General features: G+C 37.3%; 1 protein-coding gene across 6 annotated transcripts in view; it reads left to right on the forward strand.

Moving 5' to 3' along the window:
• The window catches only part of CPED1 (cadherin like and PC-esterase domain containing 1), a 270,971-nt gene extending 250,362 nt beyond the window's left edge, over positions 1-20,609 (forward strand). For all 6 annotated transcript variants that reach the window (XM_053897714.1, XM_053897712.1, XM_053897715.1 and 3 more), the window contains one exon: positions 14,257-20,609. In XM_053897714.1, coding sequence (XP_053753689.1) covers positions 14,257-14,469 — 213 coding nt within the window. In that variant the 3' untranslated portion in view covers positions 14,470-20,609. The remainder of the gene's footprint in view (positions 1-14,256) is intronic.
• Positions 20,610-21,266: the final 657 nt, after the last annotated feature.

Raw genomic sequence — 21,266 nt, forward strand, 5'->3', positions numbered from 1 at the left:
CCTTAAGATGACTATCAGAATTCATTTTGGTCCTCAGATTTTTATGGCTACCCAAAGTTACTGACACTGCATTGGTTCTTCTGGATATGTTATATTTTTTATATGTTATATTTTTTACATATAATTTTGTAGGACAAATGGAGCTGCATCTCAGGGAAGTGGGAGCCTGCACCCACAGTAGACAGCATGGCATTTTAAGTTTTGGTCTAGCAACTTGAAGCTTGGCCATGCTGTTGCAGCACAGATTTTGCACTGTAGGAGACTATGTGTTTATTTATTTCTTCCACACACAAAAAAATATAACACCCTTTGAGTTCCTATTCTGTTTGCAAAAAGTCAAGACTTAGAGACACAAGAGCAGGTAGCCAGAAAGGGGAAAAAATAATCTTACAGCTGAGCCAGCCCAGTATCATAGTTGGCTGCAAAAACAAGTCAAAGGTTGCCAAAACCCACATAAAACAGGGACTTTGAAAGACAATATACTGATCTTTTTTTTTTTTTGCCTCTTTTAGAAAAGGTTTATTTATTTACTTATTTTTATATAATGTGTCTTCAATTAGTATTTTAGGGGAGGGTATCTGTTTTTCTTTTTCATCTTTAGTGCTCGGGAAGTCTAAAAAGGAGAAGTCTTCCAAAGATTTCCAGCATGGCTCCAATTAAAAACAGAAGATGCCCTTCCCACATGATTGCATTACATGTGTCTCCTGCCACAGCATTAACCGGTTGACACTAATAGTCATGGAATTTGAGAACTACAACAAAGGCTCTTTGAACCATCAGAACTAGAATATTGGCTTATAAATATTACTTATAAAAATAGCTTTAATTTGCATAGCAATAATTTAAGCATGTCAGGTGAAATTATGTCACTTATTTGACTTTATAATTATGTGTAATCATCATGTACAAATTGTTTTTTAAGCCCTATTTTTAAAGTTTATTTATTTATTTTGAAAGATAGCAGATAGGGGATAGCAGATCCCAGAATTTATCAGAGAGAGAGAGAGAGAGAGAGAGCAGGAGGGGCAGAGAGAGAGGGAGAGAGAGAGAATCCTAAGCAGGCTCCACACTATCAGTGCAGAGCCCAATATAGGGCTCGAACTCACGAACCATGAGATCATGACTTGAGCCAAAACCAAGAGTCAGATGCTTAACTGACTGAGCCACCCAGGCGCCTCAAGCCCTATTTTTAATGCATGTTGACTTGGCAAGCTACATAGGTATCTTCCAAATTATCTTAATTGATTCTGGAGCAGCATTACCGTTTTGAAGTTTTATTTTTTGAGCTAAAATACTTCTGGGGGCATTTGCCTTTCCAGTTACACTGCAAAGTGATAAGGTCATCTTTCTCAACTGGCTCTCTTCATCACAAAGTCTCTACACCCGTTCATCACTTTGGCGTAATTGCTGCTTAAGTCTTGAACAAAATGCACCTCTTGTAGCTCAGGACGTTTCTACTGCTGACGCTGAGGTTTTACAATCTTTCTAAGCTATCACCCAACATCTTAAATCACTGTTAGCTTATTATAAAGAATCAAGAAAATCTAAAGGCCCTTGCAAAGTATGATTTGATGATTAATGTAGCAAGCCAGGGAAAAGGAGATTATTGGCCTCATGTAAAACATATTAAAGGACAGAAATTTGTTAATAATAGCCATTTTTTCCCTCTGTGCTCATCTTATGAGCTGACAAAGCAATTTGTCATACAGGAATAGCAAGAATTAAAATCAGCTGTGCTAGAACCATGAGAATTTGAGTTTGTATCTTCTGGTGTTCAATTAAGCCATTCCCACAATAGATCCTCACATACCTAAGAAGGATTGCTACAACCATTACAGTAAGATCTTGTTGCGTCCTCTGATTTGTCGTGAGGATTCTATCAGAGACATAACACACCTGCATCAGTTGACTCTTGTTGCCACAGGTAAGACGAGAGGTCTCGGCCCACCTCTTTCATCCGTCAAGTCACCACGAGAGAGAGTATGTTGCCGCCATGGATCTCTAAACAATTTCCCAACCAGTGTGCATCAATGTTGACTAAAATGTTCCTGCTGGTTAAAAAAGCAAGTGTTTCTCTTCATGGGCAGAAATGGAATTTTGTTTTCCCAATGTTTATGCAGGACAACAAACAGGATCCAGGTAGTTTTTTCCCAAGAGTGGTTTTGGATGGTGCTGTTAGTTATGTGGCAAACATCTAGTGTGAACAAGCTAAAACCTGGGAAGGATACAAAAATATTATCAGCCCAAACCTGGCTGCAGGAGGGGCAAAACCACAACAGTTACGTGATTATTAATTAGTCTAATCAGCTGTACAGACCTTATATGATATCTCTGTTTTCTGGCAGATGTAGCTACACCTCTTGCCTCAGTTCTCCCCCACCACCCCCCCCTGCAAAAAAAAAAAAAATCCCTCTGATCACTACCCAGCTCTAATACCACTAGGTTTCCTTTCATTCTGGAACCATGGAAAGAAGAAAAGATTGTTAGTTCTTTGTGAGAGATGGTGTCCTATTACTATTTAATCTTCATCTTATACTCTTGATTATTTAAGTTTAATTATGTAAACAAAAGCTTATCTGGCCTAGAAAAGTTTTCCTTCTGTGTTATGGGCTTAAAGTTTTTCCCTTTCTCCCTCAAACTTTAAAAGGTTGTCATAAACCCAATGAAGAAAAAAGCCTTTAAATTCATTTATCCAGAAAATTGTGGTAATGACTTTTGGAGAAAAAAGAACAACTGATTCAAATACAGTTAGCGTGGATAGCAGATCTCAGAATTTATCAGCATGGCTATTTTTAATAAATTAGCAATGGCAATTTAATTCAAAAAAATTTTGTGTCTGTGTGAGCTGTACTAACTACTATAAAATGAGCTAGGAGAACATTTTTTAGGCTCTCCTTGAGTATCTCAAACTCAACATATCCCCAAAGAGAGAAGTATAATAGTCCCTTTAAACTTTCTTCTCTAGAAGGCCTGGATTTTCTTTACTGCACTCTCATTTACAAACTAGTATCATTCTTGACTCCTTCTTATCTTTCCCCAGCCTCCAACAACCTCTGACCAGCTACTTACCAAGTCCTTACCTACTAAATATTCTGCTGAACCTTTCTCCATACTCTGTTCCAGTTGCCTCAACCTTGTTTATTCTTGTATTTAATTTGTTTGTGAGTCCAGTTCTTGAGCTAAATGGTAGTGATGCAAACATAGATAACAAGCATTCTCTTCCCTCAAGACAGTGTAGTCAGGGGATCAGGCATAAAAGCCCATATTATGAAACAATATGTTAAGTAGCATGTTATACATATAAATAGGATATTGTGATAACACCAAGAAAGGGCACTTAACCCAATCTGAAGATTGAGTGAACCTCCTCTTGAAAATTGTCCAAGTTGATTGTTAAAGGATGAGTAGTCAGGCTAATAGGGTGATGGCAGAAAGGAGGCCATTCAACCCCATGGGACGATGTAAACCACATTAGCTTTGAAATAACTTGATGTTCTCAGGAAATCACAGGCAATTCTGGATATTGTAGAACATCGACTATAATAGGGTCCTGGGAAAGGTGGGCTAAGGCCAGATCATAGTTAAGAGCTTAGACTGTATCCTATAGGTAGTGGAGAGCCAATGAAAGGTTTTATAGAGAAATGAGATGGTCACATATTTGTTTCAAATAGGTAAGTCTGATAACATCAAGGGGGACAGAGTGAAAGAGGACAGAGTCTGGGAGAGAAGTTAGGAGACTTTTTCAGAAGTCAGGTGAGAGATGATAAAAGCTTGCCCAAATCGGGACAGAGACTGCAAGCATAAGAGAGAAGGAGAATACAAGCCCTATTTTAAAAATAAAACCTGTAGATCTTATCTGCAACATGAGGGAGTAGAAAGACTCAAAGACGATTCCTAACTTGGATGATGGATTAGAGCTGAACCAGCAACTGAGTCAGAGAATGACAGAAGGTACAAGCTCAGGGAAAAGATGATGAATTCAGTTTTGAACATGTTATGTTTGAGATGCCTGTAGGACATCCAGGTGGAGATCTCTTACAGGCAGTTGGCTATACAAGTCTGAAGCTTGAGGTGCAGGGTGGGGCTGGAGATAAAAAGTTGGACGTCATCAGAAAACAGAACAGTTGAAACAATGAAAATAGATCATCCAGAAAAAGTGAGTAGAGTAAGAGGAACTGAGGATAGAACTCTTGGAGACACCAATATTTAAGCAAAGTTTGGAGAAATAGGAACATTTGAATTTAGAAAATAAACTGATAGAGGAAAACTCTTAGTAGAGTGTGGTGCGACGAAAAGTCAAAAAGTGAAAATTTGTAGAGATCGAAATAGCGTTAATGTTGTCAAATGTAATGGATAGATTTATTAAGATATGGATTTTTAAATAGTCATGGATTTGGCATTGAGAAGGTCTTTTCTGATCACTTTAAGAGAAATTTCAGTAATTTCAGCCTCAGTGGCTCAGTCGGTTAAGTGTCCAACTTCGACTCAGGTCATGATTGCATGGTTTGTGGTTTCGATCCCCACATTGGGCTCTGTGCTGACAGCTCAGAGCCTGGACCATACTTCAGATTCTCTGTCTCTGTCTCTCCACCCCTCCCACACTTGACTCTATTTCTCTCTCAAAAATAAATAAACATTAAAAAAAAAAGAGTGATTGCAGTAAAGGGGCTCCTGAGTGGCTCAGTTAAGCATCCATCTTTAGCTCAGATAGTGATCTCACAGTTCGTGAGTTCAAGCCCTTTGTCAGGCCCTGGGCTGACAGCTCAGAGCCTGGAGCCTCCTTCAAATTCTGTGTCTCCCTCTCTCTCTCTGCCCCTCTTCCACTTGTGCTCTTTCTCTCAAAAATAAATAAACTTTTTTTTTTAAAGAGCAATTTCAATAAAATTTTAGGGGCACAAATAAGACTACAATAGATTGAGGAGGTATAAGAAACAAGAAAAGGAGACTGGAAAGCCTTTCAACAAGTGAAAATAAGAAAAAGGTGGGGCACTCAGTTGGTTGCATGTCCAACTGTCCAACTCTTGATTTCAGCTCTGTCATGATCCCAGGGTTGTGGAGTCTGCTTAAGATTCTCTCTCTCCCTCTCTCTTTTCCTCTCTCTACCCCCCCCCCCTCTCTGGAAGGAAGGAAGGAAGGAAGGAAGGAAGGAAGGAAGGAAGGAAGAAAAAGAAAGAAATGGGGAAAGATACTGGACTTAGACAAAGTAGTCTAGGGTAGGAGGAACTGCTTTTCATGTTTATGGGCAGAAAGAGAATAATCTCTACCACAGAATACATCAAGAATACAAGAGGGCATAGGAGGAAAGCCCCTGATAATGTGGGGGAGGATCAAGTCAAGGACACTGTAAATAGTTGGTCGGGTGCTGCTAAATGAACAAGGTTGGCTGGAGGGCCTCTTCTTCTCTATGATGTATTTGCCCTAGACTTTTGCAATATTTTCATCTTAGAACCTTCACTTTCAACTACTCAAATTCATCCTTCGTATCCCCACCAGGATGTGTCTATAGTTCCAACCCAATGTTGTCATTCAAAACCTTTCGATGGCCCTGTAACTAAAGAGGAATCACATGAGCTTTCACTGCCTACCATTCCTAAACCCCTTTTGGGGGAAAGCGACTCTAGACAGTTTATTCCGTGTAAAGTAATTTGTGCTCATTTCATCATCTGCAAGTGAATTCTAGCTTTTTCCACTGGATGATTAGATTAGAAATCAGTGCCTGCTGAAAATGAATTCCTTAGCCCTAAGGGAGCCCAGTCTTTCCTGGGATGGTTTGCTACAAAATCCTGTTCTGGAAGGAGCATCCTCTATTGAATGGTGGTAACAGCAATTACATCAGGGTCTCTCTCTTAAAAAGGATAATTAAATAAAAGATGAACAAAGAGTGCCAGTCACTCTATGTGAACTAGTGTTATGACCCCATGAGTCAGCTGTACATGCCAACTTCTGCAGTACTAGAACCTAGAATGTCAGTATGCCTACGAAAGAGATGTTGACCCATAACTATTTCGTTTTTTGCAGTAAACCCTCATTTTGGGGGAATAGTGCCAACCTTTAAAAGTCAAGCTAAGATGGGCTCTGCACTACCTTGATTAGCATTTTCTACTTTATGTTTTGATGTTCTACCCAAGTAAAAACAGGATCTGTGGTTTGGGGAATTCTGTGTACGCCTCCACTGTAAAGATTCGCAAATAATATTAGTATTTTAAATGATCCAAAAAGCCGTTACAGCAAAGAAACTATTTAACTTAGTTTGACCCAGTTTTCCCCAAACATTTTTGACCACAGAACCACTTTTCTTTTTTTAATAACACTGTTAACACCTCACTAAGCACACTTTGGAAAAACTAGCGTACAGAAGAAGGTCAAAAATCATGCATGGAGTACAGATTAAATGTGGCAGAATGACCGCAAGCATTTATCTTCTCTTCCACTTGAAACTCCACCAAAAGACTTTAAAGACATAAAGCTATTCACCTCCCTCCCCCCAAAAAGACAGAATAAGAAATAACTCATAAGAGATAAGAAATCCGAATTCATTTCAAGAAGTTTAACTTAGCCTACAAAAGAGGTTACGGTGGAAAATGAGAGAGAGGAGAGATACCAACTAGAGAGGAAGGCACACTTGCCCGCAGAGCCTCTGGTTGACCCAGACTTGAACGAGCCCGGCGCAGAAGAAGGCGGGGCTGAGACACGGGTCAATCTGTAGGCAAAACTGGTGGACCCCGAATCCCTCACCCCACCCCACCCCGTGGCTGTCCATATATACCTCCATATATACGATTTCTTTTAAAATTGAACATCAGAGATGGACTCAGAAACACGGGTATGGGAAAGAACAAATTATTCTAGAGGCTGAACTCGGAAAAATGCACGTACAAGTTAGCACCTGAAGGGTAGAGCCCCTAAACTTCCCCCCAAACCGTCCAAAATACCAGCAGACAGGCGCGCACCGCCTCACACAAGGGGCTAGAGGACTCTTCTGACAAGAAACGGAGGGGCCCAATCGAAGATCTTTCAAAAGCCACAGTTGTGCTCAGCGAATCCCTACGGTGAAGTCGGCAGTTTGAATGTTGGTCCACCCAAATTGGCTCTAAGTAACATTTTCTTGCTTAAATAAAACTCAGCTCAAGAGAGATCGATGGAAACAAATACCTGCAAGTTAAGGTCAAAATAGATTCCAAGACCCAAGATGTACATCTAAACAGAGCAAGGTTGGAACTTAGGTTGTAATAATTACACTAATGAAAGTCTTTTATATTATATCAAGAATTCAGTGACATGAATATTCAGCCACTTAGGAAATTGAGTTTAAAACGGGAATTAGTCTCTGGAGAGCTGCATAGGAATACAAGATAGAACCAACAGTTTAACATTAAATTGGTAAGCTACTGGTCTATACCTCCTTATAATCAGTCTGCTCACCTCAGAGCAGAATTTGTCCCAGAGCCGGAAACTGAGGTCTGCCTAAGGAGCAGGAGTTAAAAAGACTCAGCTGTCGGAGTAAGAAGGACTGGAGATTTGGAGGTAGGGGGGAGAGACTGAGACACTGCAAATCTGGAAACACCAAAAACAAAAAACAATTCCTCATTCCTAAAGAAAACTTTAGTCTTGCCCTCTAATCCTCAGCATCTTTGACCCATTCAGAAGTTGGATTCCCTTCAATCAAAACATACTTATTTCATGTGGCCATGATTCAATATTGGGGGGGGGAGGGTGAAAAAAATCATTATTATCTGTAAAAATTGCACGATTTCCTGAAATGGAACCATGAATTATAAGGACTGGCTTGTAGCTATTGTTTGTTGCTTTATTTTTGTTCCATTTCTGTGAATTCTTGGGCTACTTTTTCAGCTGGTCATAAATTTGGTGACTGGATCTTGGATTGAATGTCATGGCTGCAGAATGACTATACCAAATAAAAAGTACTTCAATAGTATACATTTGTTTTAAAAGACCACATTAGCACATTTTGGTCAAGCTCATGTTTTCCAACCGTGGAAAGCCATTACCCTCATTCTTTATAGCCCATCCCTGTCCGTGAAACACGTTTATAATCAGAACATCCCCCTTAATCCAGTCTAGAGAGATTTTGGAACGCTTGAGCCACTGAAAATTGTTTTCTATTTTGTTCTGTGGATCTGGAACCACATCAGAAGTTCCTTGGGTGTTATTCAGGTTAAGATCAGTTTTAGGAAAGGTATTTGCTTATAATCTGCCTGACACTTTTCCAATAATTCACCAAGCTTTCCCTTTTTTGTAGTAACTTTTCAAAAATTCTAAGTTATTTCAGATGCAGCAGTTAATTGACATGGTAATATACTCATTCTGATTAAAATTTATGTGAAATCAATTTTGAGGGTTGAAATTACATGCATTTAATAGTAAAAGTTGCAATGTTAGTTTTGTTGTGTAAATTTATGACAGTTTTTCATTTGTTTGAGTAGTCTTAAAATAACCATTGGACAAAGCCAGTCAAGTTGAAATGTGGCCATTTGTATGCCTTCTAAAATGTGTTTGTGCCCAGGTCTTTAATTACACAGATATGTAGAAAGATCTACAATCATAAACTGGGAGATCTCTTAGCATATAAGGAACCTATGAAAAAGTAAAACTTACTTCTGCACGCCAAAGCACAGAATTTCAATTCTTGTCACCCTGGGTCACAGAAAATGTGATCATCCACATTTCTATAATATGTTATCATGACAGCAATTGCTTCCAGCACCAAAATTACTCCTAAGTTTCTATAGTTAATATATTACAAATATATTACTGTTTTGAAACATTGTCATCTTTACTTGAAAGTCTATTCTTACATATAACTTAATCTAAATTTGAACATTGTCATGAGAAAGATAATTTTTATTGTCACATTTATACTTGTGATTATAGAACAATGCTGACCAAACAGCTTATCACACTTTCTGAGGACCAATTGTCCTTCACTATTGCTTCCTAATGTTATTTCCTAATGTGTAATTTGACACAGTAAACTCATAAAAAGAAAATAAACAACAGCAAACACACACACACAAAGCTAAAAACAAAGAGTTACTTTGGAGTATTTTAAAGTGTCAAAAGAGGTGTGCCTGGGTCACTCAGTTGGTTGAACCTCCGACTTCGGCTCAGGTCATGATCTCACGATTTGTGGGTTTGAGCCCCGTGTCAGGCTTTGGGCTTTGCACTGACGGCGGCAGAGACTGCTTTGGATTCTGTCTTCCTCTCTCTCTCAGCCCCTCCCTTACTCGCGGTCTGTCTCTCAAAGATAAGTAAATGAATATTAAAAATAAGTAAAGTGTCAAAAGAATTGTCATTTAACATTCATGTTTAGAGTAATGTAAACGTGTGCCAAATCCCATTACATAATCATAGGTGATACCTCCTTATCCCTCTAGGTACACGTCTCTTTCTCAGTTGGCCAGGTCACATGCGCCGAAATTTAAAGGAGCATTTGTCAGCATCAAACACTTAGAATTTGTCTCTGGTTGAGACGATCCCTATACAAACACGTCTAGAGTCTTTTGTCTTTGGTTCAAGGTCTCTTTCATGATATTTTCTAATAGATCACTTTGTCGTTTACTGTTATTATTACTGTGCCCCAGAGGTAACCTACCATTTGTATTGAGAACATCTCTCTTTCAGAGCCACATTCCATTTGACACTTTAGTTGGATTTTATTTTTTTTTCAATATATGAAATTTATTGTCAAATTGGTTTCCATACAACGCCAGTGCTCATCCCAACAGGTGCCCTCCTCAATACCCATCACCCACCCTCCCTTCCCTCCCACCCCCCCATCAACCCTCAGTTTGTTCTCAGTTTTTAAGAGTCCCTTATGCTTTGGCTCTCTCCCACTCTAACCTCTTTTTTTTCTTTTTTTTTTTTTTCCTTCCCCTCCCCCATGGATTTCTGTTAAGTTTCTCAGGAAGTTGGATTTTAATAATCCTAAGTGGTCCTCTGATGTGGGGAAGGACCCAAACGGGCACATTTCCACACAAGAGATCAAAGAAAAAAAGCAATTAGCCCTTTTTTGTACAGGTATCAACATCTTCACTTGCAAAACATTTCCAAGCCTTACAATTGTAGCTAACTCCTTTTCCTGCACTTTGGAGCCCATAAGAGTAGGTAAAATAAAGTAATATTTTGAAACTTGGAGATAATAGTTTGACAGCAATGCTGGAGACTAAATTTGACAAGTAAGTTCAAAGAAATAATAGCTGTGTGAACAGATTACCACGCCCACCATAAATTAGCACTAAGTAACGTATGAAGAAACTATTCGTTACGTGGAAACAACATGGTGCCTGACCTTGGGGAGCTAGTCTCAGACAATGTCTTTGAAGTCATTTCATTCTTGTGCTTACTTCAAGTATCTTAGACATGTGTCTTTATATAGTCCCCTTGAGGGTAAGGACCATATTTGAATTACTCCATGTGTTTTCTCACAGAGAACGCTGAAGATTGAAAATTGGATATTATATGGAAAAAAATAAATCAGTAAATCTCCTCTACTGCTTTTCTATTATACAAGGATTACATGAATTCTTGCTAACTGTAAAAATGTAAAAATAAGTATACAGAATAAAAACAAAACTTCCTGCCTTTAGGGGTACCTGGCAGGCTCAGTCGGTGGAGCATGCAAATTCTTGGTCTCGGGGTTGTAGGTTCGAGCCCCAAATAGAGTGTAGAGATTACTTAAAAATAAAATCTTAAAAAAAAATTCCAGCCTTTATGTCATATATGCCCCTCAATTCTCACTCCCTTCCCCATTGGAGATTCTGTTAGCAGTTTGGTACATAGCTCCATTTTATACATACACTCTTGATTTTAATTCCATGTAATTAATACTCTTACAATGTCAGCATTTATGATTGCTAGATTTATATAACATTGGGCTTCATTTAGAACTACTTTATTGCTCTAGAAACACTTTTAGGAAAGAATAGCAGTTTATGAAATGCATTTTAATCTGTAGCAAGGACATCCCTGTATTTTCTCAGTATTGAATTCTGCTTATACTTGACTTATGCAACAAAAAACTGGGTCTATGGTAGGCTGGTGGTAGACTCAGTTAATATTGATGAGTGAACATTTGGTAATGAAAATCCCCCCCACCCCCCACCACTGTTTATTTGGTTACTGGTCTTGGTTATTTTCTTACATTTATTCTTTTAGATGTATTTTAGGATTTCTTTGTCAGGTTCCCCCCCTCCCGCCAATACTGCTGGGATTACAATTGGCATAGTATTTTAATTAATCTGGAGGGATTTGACGTGGTATGTCTTTCCATTTGTTCATGTTTTCCTTTTATTAAACTTCATGTTTTGAGGGCACCTGGGTGGCTCAGTCAGTTTGGCGTCCGACTTAGGCTCAGGTTATGATCTCGCTGCTCGTGGGTTTGAGCCCCGCCTCGGGCTCTGTGCTGACAGCTCAGAGCCTGGAGCCTGCTTCCGATTCGGTGTCTCCCTCTCTCTGCCCCTCCCCGACTCACGCTCTCACTCTCTCTCTCAAAAATAAATAAACATTAAAAAAAATTTTTAAACTTCATGTTTTCTTCACCTGCATAATCGCTAAACTGAATGAAATTGTTTTAGTATTGTAATGGGATCTTTTCTCTGATATATCTCTTCTTAATTATTGATAGAATATAGAAAAGCTATATCATTTTTAAATATTAACTTTATACCATCTCATTATTTTTTGGTAGATTCCTTTGGGTTCTCCAGGTAAACAATCATATAGCTACAAATAATTCTTTGGTGATTTTCTATAACAAAATATTTGTAATGTTAAAACTTGCATGCCTGAAATAAATTTTATGTGCTAGTGGCATAGTGCACAATAATGCTGGATTTTTTAAAGACTCCTGGATTCAATTTACAATAGTATTTGAGGGGACTTTTTACATCTTTATTTTGACAAATCAAAATTGAAGTAATTCTTTCTTTGTAGATTTGTCATCTTTCAGGAGTCAGCTTCAAAGTAATACTGGCTTAATCAAAGAATTAGGAAAGTTATTGTCTTTGATTATCTCTTGCAAAATAGCTTTCAAAGGAAACCAACTGAATTAAGTGCTATTGGGCCAAGCCCTGGATAGATGTGTAGGAATCAATCTTGAATAGCTTGCTGTGACCAGTGGCATTGTGTGAGGCATTAGGCAGGCCCTCAGAAGGTGGAAGAGACTCCATCATCCCATCTTCCTTTCTCAGAGATCACCTTACTGGTTTAAAAATAGAAATACATTATCAACCTTCCCATGTGATCTGGCAAAATATTGACACTACTCTTGAGGAGAAGCTATAGGCTTCAACAAAGACACTGGACATAAACATTTTTGTGTTATGTCTTTTATAAATCACGTTCAAGATTGCTGTAAGCATCTACACTAGCATTCTCCAACATTTGTAATGCAACATTAAATGCAACCCTGAAATCATACAAAACATTGAGATAATTTTAAAGAACGATATAACCTTTTGCAATGAGATGTATTTTTAACTGTTTTGCATTTAATTAGCATGTAGATCATCTGGCAATTGCAAAAGCCAGACCTTAAGATAAACTTATACAAACAAAAGTAACCTTATTTTGGCTTCAGAACACTGAAATAATATTTTTTCAAGGTTGAATGTAATATTTATGCTTAAGTGTTTCCTTAAATAAACTTCCTTAAAAATGTTCACTAATCTTGCTATCATTGAATACACACCTCCTCCAAAACAGAACCTTCAGGAAAACATTGGTGCACCTCCTGGCCTATCATATTTAAAGTTGTAGTATAACTAAACAGGGTGGAAAGAACTGCACATAAGAGAAACTTACAACCTTGGGACCTGGAATATTAATCAGTGGTTAACTGCAAACTGAGCTCTGAATTACCATCCGTAGGGATTCCTTACCACAACCCACTGATTTCACTGGTCTTCTTAAGAGTCACTTCATCTGAAGGCCTGATCATAAAAAACCAAACCTCCCATAGCTACAGGAAAACAATTCATTTCTTTGGGGTTAGCAGGGTATAATTGGTTTTAAAATGCATTACTATTACATTTTTTCTTCAGAATGGAAATAGCTTCAACATTTTTATGATTATAAAGGAGTGTACATTTGTTGTATTCAAATAAAAAAAGTCAAGACTAAAAGTTACAAAGAATACGTTTTTAAATCACCTATAATTCCCCTACCCAAAGATCACTACTGTTAACATTTTGGTTTATATCTTTACAGAATTTCTAGTCCAGTAAATCTTCTAAAAAGGTTCATACTTACTTGCACATAACTAAAAATACCTTATCTTCAAAATAAGTATCTTGTATTTGTTTAAATATCCTGTATTTTTGGAGCTGTTTTCAGTGTATCCTCTTATATGGAATAAAAAAATGTGGATCTAAATCATTATATAGCACTTAAAGGAATTTTAAAACTCCATGTGAGCCAGTGTTACCTTCATTAGTCACCAATAATATATAGTTTATGTGTCCATATTGACCAAAAATAATGTCTTGTAATTGCATTATTAATCACTCATAAATTGAATGACTGGAGGTGGGGAAGCAGAGATGGGGAGGAAATTTTTGTTATATATCTTTTTATGCTATATAAATGCTTTGTAATTCTGCCTATTCAAAACATTTTAAGATAAATATATTTACATATGTACAAACATATATAAGTTATTAGCTTAATACTGCATAGCCTGCTTCTACAAATTCCATAACTTACTAAGTACCCAGAAAAAATGAAACCACTAATTGTAACAGCATCAGCTTATGGTTGTGCAATGGAAAAGTATTTTTCTTTTCTCCACAAATAGCTTTAATTTCCATTCTATAAAGGGATGCCGTGACAGGTTTAGAGTACCATGTTTGATTCACTGACCCAGCACAGGCACCTCAGTGTCTTTTCCATATGTTAGCATTTGGCGTAAGTACACACACACACACACACACACACACACACACTCACACACACAGAGGCAACAGTGTGGTATAGAAACCATCTGAAACTATCCCTCAGATGCATTGGAACCAACTGTCCTGAGGTAAGAAAAATGGCAGAAATTCTAATTCCAACCTTAGGGGGTTTTTTGACAGGTAAGTTACTCTGGCTCTTGGTTATATAGATCATATTTATCACCTTTAGGCAACATCTCTGTGATAAAGATGCCGCTCAAGTTTGTGAGTTAGTTATACTAATCTACGCAGGGCTTGAGTCTCCTTGATTTTGACTTTTTTTTTTTTTGCTCTTTATTTGCAGGTAGTGAAGTCAAAGTTATCCAAAGAATATCACTTTATCAGAATGAAACAATCAAGAAATCATATTGTGGGAAAATATTTCAGCAATCAAAGCAAACGACAACAAGACTCTGTAACAAATTCTCAATCACCATATCATGTCAGAGGTCCAGTTAATCAGGTTTGCTCTGAAATCCTTCTCAGCAGGATGTGTGCAAGTAAAAGGACTGTGTAGACTCCCTGCAGGAGGACTGAACTTGGAATTGGAAGCAAGCCACTCACCTGGACGTGGTCTAAGAACCAAATCCTACACATCACGGGTATCTTGGATTGACCACACACTCATGCATGCTGGCACACACATATACACCAATGCACACATGGCTTAAAAAAAAGTAATAATAACACTTTTCTTCCTACAGCTTTATAAGGTCAATATATGCACTTGACAATCACTTGGTTTCAAGGGGAAAGCTAGAGCTTGAAAAAGGTTACTTGAAGTATAATCATAAATTGGAACCACTGTGGGCTAGGTATTGCATGATGATAATAGGGAGAAACATAGACACTTGAATTATGTGGACAAAAAGGATAATGCTCTTGAGTATTGTGCTATCTTCTCTATCGGTACATTAATACTGAAGAGGGGAAAAAAGCAGTTACATTCCATTTGCAAGTAGGGATTGTGCTTGTGTTTTTTACCAGGAGAAAGAGTGATGTGTACGATAGCTTAGACTTTGTAATCTAATGCTTAGGAAAAACATTTCTTCCTATACTTTTTAAATTTTACAATTGAAAGGAAAAGAACAGGAATGCCACACAGGGAATTCGGAGGGATTCTAGGAGAGACATAGGAAGTGTAGTAATTTACAGTTAAAACACCAATGGATTTAACTTTGCACTCTTTGTACTTTTCAGTAACATTCCCTCCTATCCTGTCTGTGAACTTGGATGGGTAACTGCAGTCTAAGTTGATAAAAAATGTAATGTTAAAGTGAGAAACAAAATGTAGTTCTTCATGTATTACTTTAATATGTTTTATTGATGATACTACTTAAGAAAGCTTTTGTTTGCTGTTAGAGGCCTATGTAATTTAAGGTTACATTTTATGTAAATATTTTCAAAGGATTAGGCATTTGCATAGGCATTTATTTTCATAAAGCATTTGTATACGTCCACAAATACCATGTTATTGGTAACTATATTTTGATTTTTCTAATCCAAATTGAGAGTAGGAATAAAAATATTTTTTTATTAAAACTGTGGCATACATATAGAAAACATACCTAGTTCTAGTATTGAGAACTTTCTCTTCTATTTTTTAATTTCAAAATAGTGAATTTCTTTATTTTACGTGTTTTGTTGTAAGCTATCCCACAGTTACAATTGTGTTTTAAAGGATTATTTTTCTTTTGGGGAAAAAATAAAGCTGAGAGTGTTACTCAATACATGTCTGAAATTAACAACTGTACAAATACCTCAATTTCATTACCATACAAAAAAAGAGAGACTATTTTGATTGATCAGTTCCTTGGTATGAATATCCACCTCTTTAAATACTCTATTTTTATATATATATTTTTATATGAAAGTAAACATGAATTTATATTTAACTGTCTTAAGTTATATTTAAGCACACCTATCACTTGATATAAACAATACATATCTGCCTCTGACAGATAGATTTTTTTAAGTGGTACAGAATTAACCTTTAAAATGAAAGATTTGGGGGCACCTGGGTAGCTCAGTCGGTCAAGCGTCCGGCTTCAGCTCAGGTCATGATCTCACTGCTCGTGGGTTCGAGCCCTGCGTCCGGCTCTGTGCTGACAGCTCAGAGCTTGGAGCCTGCTTCCGATTCTGTCTCTGTCTCTCTCTGCTCCTCCCCTGCTCGCTCTCTGTCTCTGTCTCTCTCTCTCAAATATAAAATAAAACAAAAAAAATTAAATGAAAGATTTTTCTAATATCTGCAACTATATGCAAACACTATTTTTAGGTTTTTGACTATTTTTTAGTGATATAAAATGTTGCCAATTCATGCAGCCTCTCATCATGTTTTAATGTATTATATACTCTATAATAGGTTTATAGTCAGGGATGTTTCTTGTAATTTACTGTCAACCTAACTATAATAACTATCTGACTGAGGTTAGTCCTGCATTTACCTCTTCACCATTGAAATAATAATAGATTTTAGAAACAAGTGTAACAATACTATTAATAAATATCTTACTAGTAATAGTCTGTGTTCAAAGAGTATCTTTCATTTTCATTTTTACTGGAGGTATACAACCATAGAGTGATTACATGGCAAAGATATTATCATACACATTCAACTATTTGAATGTGGTTTAATAGGATAACTGTCTAGTTCCTTCCAATCCTGATATCCTCTGAATTTTGATCAGATGAACTCCCTGCTGTCCAACAACCAAAACTTTTGAACACAGAGCAGTGAAGTGTTGTTTTTTTTTTTTAAAGATAAGGCCCTGAAATGCTAGGATTATTTTCTTTACTCCTTAATTGAAAAAACATTTTATTTTACTTTGGGGAATTAGGTGTGTGTATGTGTGTGTGTGTGCATGTGTATTTGTATGTGCTTATCAAGTTCATCATTTGAGAAAAAAAAAGAATAGGTATTTAAACAAATTTTTAGATGTAAAAGTTTAAGGAAGTGTATTATTTTTGGTAAGAACTGATTAGTATCCAATCTAAACTGAACTAAAGAAAACATTTATAATATTAAAATCAAGAATAACTGCATAAGCATGTCCAAGCATCACTGTTGACATTGTGTGTGTGTGTGTGTGTGTGTGCATTTGAAAGCACAGTGAGCTATTTGCAAGCCATCCAGGTAAGCTAATAGGATCCTGTAGGGACGTATGAAAAAGAAAGGCTCCCCATTCCTTGCCAGTTGGGCTTACCCTTGGGTCATCTGATCTTCCTCCTTTTAGTTACCCCTGTGCTTAGCAGTCATCTCTACAAAACAATAATTTCCACTTAGAAAGTGTTGGAATAAATCACCGATTTTTGAAATGGAAATAGTTCTGGTAATGTTTATGAGGAAAACATAATGCTGTTGTGTATTTGAAGTTTCTTCTTTCAGTTCCATTTCACTGAAGGATTCCAAGAAGAAAAACAGAAACTGATCAAAAAAATATGTAACCCACTAAAAGTTATTTCAAAGCGGTAATACTTTGGCATGGTCCGGAGACGGGGGTCTAATACAGTAATAGGGTTAAGAGCTTAGGCGGTCAGCGTTAGGATCTTATTAATTATCATCTTATGGGTCCTTAAGTTGAGCAAAGACTTAAAGAATCATCGGTATCTAAAATTTTTCCCTGTGAATTTTCCACCTTGCCAAAAGAAAAATGTTATCAAAATCAGTGGCTAGGATTATTGTATTTAAAATGAACAAACATAAATTTGAGTAAGCTCAGGGCTGATAACTCCAAAAAATATATATTCAATTGCAAAATGAATCTACAGCAGATTCTGAGTATTTTGACTCAATCAAGGAGTCCTTTCTCTGCAAATACTACAGTAGTTTGTTTTTTTTAAATGTGTGTTTTAGTTCAATTGATTTTGATTGCTGTTGGAAACTAAGGTATTTTGATAGATCACTTTGACTTAAGGGGATGAACCAGAAGTTGTCAGAAAACCCAAAGACCTACTAAAGACAGCAGGTTAGTGCCAGGACTTCCAAACTAGACTTTCAATTTGGCAAGGCTTCCAAGGTTTCAAACTGTCAGGGAACCTTTTATCATGTTTTTATTGCTGTAGTAACTACTATTATCAACTTCCATATTTTTTTTATGATTCAGTCACCTGGTGTAGGGGGCTGTGGATCTCATTTTTTCTAACTGATACAGACCATGCAGTCCTCCTAAAATGGGGCTCCATTTGTTTTCTTTATGTTCGCTGAAATATAAAGAATTTGTTTTATGGCTCTATTAAATGTCGGATCACTATGTTTTAACACACACAATACACAATCAAAACACTAATGCTTAAACTTCTCAAGAATATTTACAACTTGTAAGTATATCTGCAATGTAAATGAAGATAATTACTTAAACCCAACTAATAGGAAGAACAAAATTAAACAGTTGCTTTTAGAGAAAACACTATAAAAGGGATGTTATATATATTCCTACAAGGCCATCATATTTAGTTAGATTAAGTTTGAATTTGATTTATGCTGAGGGCCTGGTTATGAGGAGACAAGTTATATATCTAACCAAGACATTTTTCTCAGGAAAGCAATATATTGTTATTTTTATTAAATGAAAAGGTAATTCTTATAAAATTTATTTAAATGTTTTGATATTTTAAAAAGCAAAGAAATTATAATTGGTTATTTGTACATCAGAATTCGGAAATAACATGGTCTCATATATATGATGTATTCAATTGATTTTCAACTGTTTAGTAAAAAATTTCCTTATTTTATGGTTGGCTGGTGAAATACATCAATTTGATGCAGGTTTTAGTGGTAGGCTAAATGATATAATGATGATGGTATATGACTTATTTATATATTTTGTTCAATTGTATTTCCATTTTTTCCCTATAATAAAATCTGTTCAAAATGTGTAGATTTGAAATCTCGGCATATGGCATCAAGATCAACATTTTAATATTCTTCACACTCTATGATATGAGTTTTTATTTGGTCTATAATTTGTATGCTTTTGAAAATAAATCATAAATTTGAATATTAGAAAAAAAGTTCAGACCATTAAAGTAAAAGGGCATATGTTGTAACATCTAATCAATCGTATACCCACTTAAAGATAAGAGGTTGTCTGGTCCTCAGGAGATCTTACATTAATAGTTGGAATTGAGAATTCTTGACATCTGTCTGCAGTGAATACATTTAGTTGAGAGGATACTACAAATGCCCCCATGGAAGCAAACGTGGCTTAAGTGAATCCAGTCGGCCCATCGCAATCTGAACGGATGGAAAGGAGAGTCCCCAGCATAAGCTTTCCTCTCCCACTGGGTTCTAGGACAGATAGAGGTTATGAGCCCCTTCTCCAGCTGCCTTTGACAGGCCTCGCCCATCTCCTCAAACCTCTTCCTCATACACAAGTCCTCGTTCCTAAGGAAAAAATAAATAATAATTTTCAAACTTCAGGGGACCAAAATAGCAGCTGAATGTGCGTTTCATGATACTTTCTTATTTACAATCTGGAAAAATAGAAAATGACTTCTAACCTTCAATACAGCATATCCCCTGGAGAACTTGAAATAGCAATTCATTTTTCAGCCATGGAATCATTCACCCACCATGACATTTCCTGCTTGTCTTTACCTTTGTCTTTGAGGTGGAACTTATGCAGTGTTTTCTGTGTGCATTTAATATGTGCACGTGTGTAATATGTGTACAAGATACACTTTTAAACTTACATTTTTTATGTTTTCCTCCTCGCCTTAATTACATGTAACATGAAGCTTATGTTTTCATGGGAATGAGCTCTCCAGTTTTACGGTATCATAAAAAGTTTTATAAGCCTTTTGTTAAAAATCAGTGCCTATGTCATTGGCAGGGCATGAAATTATTTGCAGCTACTTCTTCTACTTATAAGATAAAATTCGATCTGATTTTAGGAATAGTACAGGGGGGAATTGAAACCATGCCTTTGTAGACTAAAATGAGTATAGTCTTCAAATGGCATAAATTTGGGTTCAACAGTTTCCGCCTCATGTGCACACCCCCTGGGGAAAACCTGGTGTCTGTTCATACTTGTCTCTAAAGAGTCCCCATTTCAGTGCTCACGTTAGCTATGCAAAATCAATGGCATGTTTATAAAAGGGTGTGGATCCAACCCTTAGCACAAGTTATTCCTGCCAAGAACAGGAACCATTTCAACAGGATGGAGCTCCAGGACCATGTTATTGGTAAACATCTGGAACTCTCTCTTGGCCACCTATCGTATAAATAAATTAATATTTTCCTTGAATTATTTATGGACGCGAAGATGAGACTGATAGGGACACTGCATCTCTGGTTCCCATTTCCCAGAAGAATGGGCGGCCTCAAGTGGGCGATTGGCCTAAGTGGTATTTTTCGGTTTCCTGAGGTCACCAGAAGCCTTTGAAGTACTGAGTTTCTGGAAGTCAATTTCTCTTCTGATGGAAGCCTCCCTGGGCACTATCTTCAGCAAACTGTTATCAAATGCAGTGAAAATAAATGCCTTTCCGTCACTAACTTGTTATGCTGCCTCTGCAGACATGAAATCCAAATCTGTGGGGCCAAAACCAAGCCTTCCTTCATTTGTGTCTGGGCAGAGTGTATTGGTAAGGGACTCAGAAATGGGAATTCTGGATTGTTTTAAACAAAACTCACAATGAATAAACATACATATGCACTTATGTGTGTCAATACATGTGTTTCTGCACACACACACAAAATGTAATAAATAACAGAGAAGTACTAAATAATTGTTAGATTCATTGCATTCATTTCTTTAAAACATGCCTCTTCTTTTTAAATTTATAGTAGCTTGTAAAACCTTTCGAATAACAGGTTCTCTGTCTCTGGATGCCTTAACCGGGTGCTCGTCTGGACATGTGGGGAATGTGGTGGAGGCCTCTGCCAAGCCAGGAGCCAGGAGCTAGAAGAAGTGTCTGCTAGATGCTTCTCTTAGGAGGTGACAGGTGACCCAACTGCCAGGAATCATCAGAATGGGAAGATGCTAGGAAAGTTTCAACTGCAGAGTCATGAGGATTCCAGCTACTAAATCTATAAGGAGAATGTGCAGAAAGAAGGCCTGGGCAGCTCTGCACCCTGCTAAAAATGGGTCAATAGAGCTCTCTTGTGGGACTTACTCTTGGTAGGGATTCCTGTCGTGCACTCGGCCTCTTCGCCCACCTCCCCACCTCCAAGCTTTCCTGGGTAGCTCTGATCTCAAAGGGCTTTCCCCTCGGCCAACGCAGACTTGAGTGAAGAGTGAGAAGGCATCAATGGTAACGGAACCCTGTAAGCTGTGACAGAGTCACCGCTGGGTGGGATGCCTTGGCAAGATGGCG

Source organism: Panthera pardus, unplaced genomic scaffold (assembly GCF_024362965.1).
Source record: "Panthera pardus isolate Hobbes unplaced genomic scaffold, ASM2436296v1 HiC_scaffold_8, whole genome shotgun sequence".
Taxonomy (NCBI): domain Eukaryota; kingdom Metazoa; phylum Chordata; class Mammalia; order Carnivora; family Felidae; genus Panthera; species Panthera pardus.